This window comes from Gekko japonicus, unplaced genomic scaffold (assembly GCF_001447785.1).
Source record: "Gekko japonicus isolate JY-2015 unplaced genomic scaffold, Gekko_japonicus_V1.1 scaffold182, whole genome shotgun sequence".
Taxonomy (NCBI): Eukaryota; Metazoa; Chordata; class Lepidosauria; order Squamata; family Gekkonidae; genus Gekko; species Gekko japonicus.
In genome coordinates, this window is record NW_015173128.1 from 1,242,454 (window position 1) to 1,250,301 (window position 7,848).

At 50.6% G+C, this 7,848-nt stretch overlaps 1 protein-coding gene across 2 annotated transcripts in view; it reads left to right on the top strand.

Annotated features, from left to right (window-relative positions):
* SPECC1 (sperm antigen with calponin homology and coiled-coil domains 1) overlaps positions 1-7,848 on the top strand; it is a 134,530-nt gene that overhangs the window by 106,905 nt on the left and 19,777 nt on the right. For both annotated transcript variants that reach the window (XM_015422065.1, XM_015422066.1), the window contains one exon: positions 638-740. In XM_015422065.1, the coding sequence (XP_015277551.1) occupies positions 638-740 (103 nt within the window). The remainder of the gene's footprint in view (positions 1-637; positions 741-7,848) is intronic.

A 7,848-nucleotide genomic window follows, 5' to 3' on the forward strand; every position in this document is an offset into this window, starting at 1 on the left:
TGGCCTTATGACACACTTCCGGTGATGTCAGGGGGTGTGGCATATGCTAATGAGTTATGCTAATGAGTTCCCCTAGCTCTTTTTCTACGAAACGACCCCTGATTACAAGGCAGCTTCACTGTCCAGCCTTCATGTCCTTAATCCACCGCAGTCCAGTTCGGCATCCCTGAAACCAAAGACAAGCCGCTGCCTGACACAGCTTACGTTTGACAGTGGGAAGGGAACCTAGGGAGGGTGGAGGACAGCAAGGACTCTGCGTGAGTGAATTTTGGATCAAGGAGCAGTTGATGCTGTCGCTAAGCAGGAAGTTGCGCACCCGTCCACATACGCGCAGCAGAGTCATGTTGTTCAGAGCTCAGCATGCCAAACTAGAGAAGAGACATGTATGTTTTATTTTATTCACTTATACCGCACCATTATCCCCCAGTGGGGATCCAAAGCAGCTTACATTGTTCTCTTCTTCTGCACTGTCTCCTCACTGCAACCCTGCGAGGTAGGCTAGGCCACCAGTCCCCCTGCAGGTTTTCACACCTGGATCTCCCAGGTCCCGGTCCAGCATTCCACCGCTACACCACACTGGGTTACTGTAACAGCAGTGCAATGAACACGGCCTGTTCTCTTCTTCTTCCGGCTTCAGTGTGGAGAGAAAGGACCCTCTGGCGGCTCTGGCGAGGGAATACGGGGGCTCCAAGAGGAACGCTTTGTTGAAGTGGTGTCAGAAGAAAACTGAGGGATACCCGGTACGTAAACAGATGCTGCTCTCCTTTCTGGCTGGCTTGCTGCAAAGACCCCTTTTTGCCAAGTCTTGTCCTACCCGACATCACTAGCTCCTGCCTTCCCACTTTCCCCTTTCTTTCACCCCCTCTGCATGCCAGTTGAGTGTATCCAGATGTGCTCAAGTACAGGAGCCAGAATGATTTTTAAAATTTGCCGTTATGAGATATCCCCACAGCAATGCTCCCTCTAAGCTGTAGAGTCTTGTGAGCAAAAATTCTACTTTGTGAGCTACCGGCATTAAAATTGTGTGATTGAGTGATTTGGCTACTGCATAAATTAGTTTGCTCTGGTACCATCCTTCCTGAGCTAAGACAAAAATCTATGAGCCGGAGGCTAAAAAACTGTGAGCTAGGTCACACTAATTCAACTTACAGGGAACACCGCCCCACAGTATATATTGAGCTGAATCCTGAAAATCCATTTAACTAATGGCGCCTGCCACAAAGCACCTTCCTCTGACATAAGACATTCGAGAGCCAGTTTGGTGTAGTGGTTAAGTGCGTGGACTCTAATCTGGGAGAACCGGGTTTGATTCCCCACTCTTCCACTTGCACCTGGCTGGATGACCTTGGGCAAGCCGTAGCTCTGATAAGAGCTGTTCTCTCAAGGGCAGTTCTCTCAGAGCTCTCTCAGCCCCGCCTACCTCACAGGGTGTCTGTTGTGGGGAGGGGAAGGGAAAGGAGTTTGTGAGCCACTCTGAGACTCCCTTGGGTAGTGAAGGGCCATGGGGTATAAATCCAATCTCTTCTTCTCTCTCAGCCCCACCTACCTCACAGGGAGGGGAAGGGAAAGGGGTTTGTAAGCCACTCTGAGACTCACTTGGGTAGTGAAGGGCAGGGTATAAATCCAATCTCTTCTTCTCTCTCAGCCTCACCGACCTCACAGGGTGTCTGTTGTGGGGAGGGGAGAGGAAAGGAGTTTGTTAGCCGCTCTGAGACTCCCTTGGGTAGTGAAGGGCGGGGTATAAATCCAATCTCTTCTCTCTCAGCCCCATCTCCTTCACAGGGTGGCTGTTGTGGGGAGGGGAAGGGAATGGGGTTTGTAAGCCGCTCTGAGACTCCCTTGGGTAGTGAAGGGCCATGGGGTATAAATCCAATCTCTTCTTCTTCTTCTCGTATCAAGGATGGCTCCTTGTGCCCTGACCTGGATAGCCCAGGCAAGCCCGATCTCGGAAGTGAAGCAGGGCCGACTCTGGCAAGTACTTGGATGGGAGACCTCCTTGGAACACCAAAACCAGAAGGCAGGGGCAGGTCTTCATTCAGCCACCTCTCTGAGTATCCTCCAGGCCCCCAGGTGGGGTCAGTCACCAGAGGTTGCCATGTCTTCCAGGTGCACACATGAAAAATACAATTAAAAAAAAAAAAAGATGGCTCCTTACTTTGAGGGTGGGACACTGTTTCAGACTGCGGGGAGAGGGGGGGTGAGCACATCATGTTAGAACGTTTCATTTAAACCTCCCTGAAAGTAGGTTCCTCAGCCCTTGCTTTGCTTGCTCGGCTACTTTTCTGTCTGCTAGAGCAGGGAGGTTTTTTTCACGCAAAGGAGGTTCCTTGCAGCCTCTGAAGTGGTGCTCCCCATTCTGCCCCCTCCTCCCCTTGGGAGCACCCCAGGCTGCCACTCCGCAGGGCGAGCGGCACGAAGCATGCCTGGGGCGAATGAACTGCATGTCCCCAGGAGACCTTTGCCGTGGGCCTCCCCAGCCTCCTGTTCAGCCGCTCCCGCCAGAGGCACTCCGCCACCCTGACCCCACAATGGCAACGAAATTCATTCCAGCGCTTCGAATTGCAGCCCCCCCCTTGTTGCGCTTGCTTGGAATTAAATGGTCCGTTTGCCAAAAAAACAAAAAGGCTCCTTGGTTCAAAGGACAATGACATTCATTGAGTTTATTTTTATTCGGGGCTGTTGGAATGGTCCGGCCGCTGCCCTGGAGTCGACAAAAAAGGCAGCTGTAATTTTTGGCCCGGGGCTCAGGGCTCCTGTTCCTTGGGTGCCTCTTTTCCTGAGGCGATTAGCTGCAGATCAAAGAGCCAGGACAGCCCGCAGAGACCCCTGGGAAGTGCTCCGAGGGACTCAATGGGGAGAGGATGGAACCACAGGATGTGGGGTTCGTGCAGCCGTGCCCCTCCGAAACAGGCGAAGCAAGCTGTTTCCTTTTTCCCTCGCCCACATGGAAGAGAGGAGCCACCTCTTGGTTGTAGCTCAGTGGCCGAGCGCGTGCTCGGCATGCGGAAAAGTTTCTGGCTTGAGTCCCCACCAGTATCTTGGGAAGCATGGCTGGGAGGCCCCTGAGAGCGCCTGTGAGGGACATGGTGGCAGTTTATACAATTATGCCCAGTGTGGGGAGAGAGGGAGAGAAAACAAACTTTTTTTATTCTCTGAAAATACTGGAAATTGAAGGGGGGGGGGGCACTGATAGATATTGACGGGCAGTCATTTCAGGACAGGCAAAAGAACGGCCTCCTTCGCACAGTGTTTGGAACTCCCTGCCCCTTTGTCGGATGGCTTCCAAAGGAGGATTAGACAAATTTGTGGAGGAGGGGGAATCTGTCCATAAGTATTAGATGATGGAAACTGAGCCTCCCATGTCCAGAGGCAGTTTGCCCCTGAATGCTGGTTGCTAGGAGACGGTGGCAAACTGAAAGGCTGTGGCCTAGATGGAGGCGTCTGGTTGACCCTTGTGGGGAATGGGATGCCGGCGTAGATGGGCCTGCCTTGGGGAGATCCAGCAGGGCTTCTCTTCGCTTCAGGGGACATAGTCCTGACCCAGGCAAACCAGTGGTTTGACTTGGCACTAGGTCAGCTTTTTAAGCAAGGCTAGCCCTGTGCCTCAGAGGAAGGAGCACCACGTTCTTAATGGCCGCCTGAGGCAGCCACTTGATCTTGCTTCACAGCACCAGTGGAAGAAAGTGAGGCAGAAGCCTTTCATAATAGCGTTTTAAGTGCCCTGAGGTATTTGTATATGTGATTTTAATAATCCTTATCATGCTCTTGTAAGGTAGGCCAGGTTTATATGGAGGCAGTGTGGCTGTAGTGTCTGGACTAGGGTCTGAGAAGCCCAGATTCAAATCTTCCACAGAAGCTCGCTGGGTGACCTTGGGCCAGTCACACCCTCAGCCGAACCTACCTCACAGGGTGGTTGTAAAGATAAAATAGAGGAGGATGGAACCACGCACACCGCCCTGATCTCCTTAGAGGAAGGGTGAGATAAATATGTCCAAGGTGGAAAGAGTTGTCTCCACAGAGGGAGGTATAAAGCTTGCAGGAAGTCACCCTGTGACACTTGAACCCAGGTCTCTGGGCTCCTGGAGAGTCCTGCCTGCCATGGCTCTGTCTTTCCCGGGCCAAATTTGGAAGAGCAAGAGCATTAAAGTTTGCTTCTCTTCTGAGCTGACTCCAAAGCTGGTGGATAGGTCAGAAATAGCAAATTATTTTACACCTAGGAGAAACCAGCCTTGTCTTTCAGGACCCAAGAAAAGCGTCCCAAGGGATGCTAGTGCTTCTGCTGGTCGCCCTGTGGATTGTGTGTCTTCAGAGATCTATATAGGAAGAAAAACTCACTGTGCATGAAAATAGAGGTCTAGTGCATCCCTGCCACATAGCAAACATACAGCTGCGGGTCTGCAGCCCGCCACACCCACCGGAGGTGTTAATCCGTCCTGCATTTTGCATATAGTATCATAGAGTTGGAAGGGACCTCCAGGGTCACAATGCAGGAGATTCACAAGTACCCCACCCCCAGTGACCCCTGTTCCATGCCCAGATGATGACAAAAAACCCTCCAGGATCTCCAGCCAAACCGGCCTGGAGAAAAATTGCTTCAGGACCCCAAAGTGGCGATCAGCATTTCCCTGGGCATATGTTGGGACCATTCAGCTTCCGTTCAGCCAGTACTAGGTTTTGACCTGCAACTGGCCCAGCTGCTCTGTCCCGTGGATGCAAATGTGAAAAAAAAAACCAAATCCTTCTTTTTTGGCTGTTAAGATTCTCTATTCTCTTTGGTTGCCTTTTAACTGTTTGCATCTCTGTACCAAGGAGCTAAGGAGCTGCGGTGGCTCAAGTGGTTAAGACGCTGAACTGCAGGCTGTGGAAGGTCGGTAGTTCAGCAGTTCGAGACCCAAGTGTGCCGCATGACAGAGTGAGCTCCCGTCTCTAGTTCCAGCTCCTGCCAACCTAGCAGTTGGAAAGCAAGAAATTGCAAGTAGATAAATAGGTACCACTTCAGTGGGAAGGTAACAGCGTTCCGTGCACCTTGGTGTTTAGTCATGCCGGCCACATGACCACGGAAAACTTCTTCGGACAGTGCTGGCTCTTCGGCTTGGGAACGGAGATGAGCACCGCAACCCTAGAGTCGGACTCGACTGGCTTTCGAGCAAGGGAACCTTTACCTTTATCTCTGTACCACTCTTTCACGCATTTTTAAATATTTATAGCCATCCTGTCCATATATCACGTTTTTCTCCACAGGGATATTTACTGAAATGTGACAGATTGATTCATTCAGAAAGTGGCAGTTCATGGACTAGCAAAGCTTTAATCAGTCAACTCTAAAAGTCTAGGTTGTTGTGTTGTTGTTTTTTAAGAACAATACATGAATCATGGGAAGAAATGAGAAGGACTTTTTGGGGGGGTCTTTAGTAACAAAGTGCTCTTCCCTAAAGTACCAGTCCGATGTGAGCCCTGGCACCTGTTCCACACGTCTGAGGCCTTGTGGGTATGGATGCAGACTGAACCTCCTTCCCGCCCCGCGCTTGCTAAGATGATGATGTGATTCCTCCTTGCGTCAAGAATTGGGTCCCTGTGGCTCCTAGAGGCCCCGAGCAACTTCTTGGCAAAAGTCATTTTGAATCCTAACAGAGCTGGGCTTTCCCCTGACAGACATCTGGGCTCTTGTTACCTCCCCCCCACCCCACCCCCACTGCAGCATCGTCTTCTCACGTCTTCTGGGCGCTTCGTGGGATAACTAAGGTCCCTTGGGTCTTTGCTCTGAGACTTTTTTGCCTCATTAGTGTCGTCTTGCTTAATCGTATCATTAGCAGCCAGGGCCAGATTAAAGTGCTCCGGTTCTGTTTGTTCTGCGGAGGGTGATCGGTTTTGTCAAAGGGCCAAAGCTCCCCAGATTAAACCTTTTAGCACCGCAGCCTCAGACTGCCAGAAAGCACGAAGACAGGGTGAGGCACTTAAATCTTTGTCAAGCCTGCCTGCTGGGAAGAGTGGGTGGCCTTGGCAGCTGAGAAGAAGAGAAAGGGACGGGACCGCTTGGCCCTTTTTCTGTTTCACTTTGGTTTCAGCTTTTGCCCATTTAGATTGCTGGGATTCCCGAATCGCCTGTTTACTTGACTGCATTTTATGTCGCATTTATATTTATATGCCATTTGGCACGAGGAAACAGAAAATGGCACGAAAATACCGAAAGCAGCACGAAAATAAGGAGTCGGAGGCTTGGTTTGCGCAAGTGGAATGCGAAAACAAAGTGTGGGCTCCTGAGGTGAAGCAGCAGGGCTGCAGAATTCCAGTTGCATCCTAAATTGAACGATGGCAACAGCGTCCACTCAGTGTTCCCCTCACACAGTAGAAGGGAAGAAGAAGAGAAGAGATTGGAATTATACCCTGCCCTTCACTCAGAGTCTCAGAGCAGTTTTATAAGCTCCTTTTACAAGTTTATAAGTTTGGTGTAGTGGTTAAGTGCGTGGACTCTAATCTGGGGGAACTGGGTTTGGTTCCCCACTCCTCCACTTGCACCTGGCTGGATGACCTTGGGCAAGCCGTAGTTCTGATAAGAGCTGTCCTTGAAAGGGCAGTTCTGGAAAGAGCTCTCTCAGCCCCGCCTACCTCACAGGGTGTCTGTTGTGGGGAGGGGAAGGGAAAGGAGTTTGTAAGCCGCTTTGAGACTCCGAGTGAAGGGGTGGGGTATAAAGCCAATCTCTTCTCTTCTTCTTTCTCTTCCCCTCCCCACAACAGACACCCTGTGAGGTAGGTGGGGCTGAGCAAGTTCTTTCGGGGACTGCTCTTGAAATAACAGGTGTGAGAGAACTGCTCTGACAGGACTATGGCTTGCCCAGTTGCAAGTGGAGGAGTGGGGAAATCAAAACCGGTTCTCCCAGATTAGAGTCCGCGCACTTAACCACTACACCAAACTAGCTTCTAAACATTGGCATATTATGAGCAGCTGTCTCTTGATTTCTTCTTTTTAGGCCTCATGGGTTTTCTTTTGCCAGCAAAGGAATTTTAACTCTGTTCCTTCTGCACTCTGGTGCAGCTGTGCTGAGCGTATGGGTAGAACAGCAAATTTGAGTTGAGCGTACAGCCTGGTCATCAAAGAATGAAGCTGGTTGGTTCAGATCAACCTGTGGGCTAAATCCCCTCATGACTGCTCATTTTGTACTTGAAGGCTGGGAGGTGACAAGGTGACAGAACTCTTGCCTCTCCCCCCTCTCGGCAGGTGTTGTGGCGTCTCTTCAGGGTCCCCTCTCTGATTAGCCCTTTTTTATTTATTTATGTAGCCCATTTATACGCGCCATCCCCAGCGATCAACTCCACGTGGATCCCAAAGTAAAAACAAACAAAATCATAAAAACAGCATGAGGATGACTAATATTAAAACAAGACATTAAAAACAGCATCAAGCAGCCTGACTAGAAGCAGACTATAAAAATAGCTGAAAGTGATGGAACCCTTCAGGCACATAATGCAGTATAACCTCACTGGGGACAGCTGGTGTAGCGTCAGATTTTCTGCCTCGCTTTCTTCCAGCCTCCTTTTGTTGGGTTCCTTTTTCCTCTGCATTTTTCCTTCAGCATGCTTGCCCCTGGTCTCCCTGTCCCCCAGAAGTTTGTACCATACTGGTCTTCAGCCTGGCACTGTGAATTTTAACTCCCAGCCAAACCTGACAAGCCTCCCTTCCCTCCCTGAAGCTGGACTGTCAACTGTCCGGTAAGCAAAGCGGCTGAATTATACGCCAGTTTGGTGTAGCGGTTAAGAGTGCGGACTCTAGTCTGGGAGAACCGGGTTCTGCTGGAGTGACCTTGGGTCAGTCACAAGTTCCCCCGGAGCTGTTTTCTCAAGAGCGGCTCT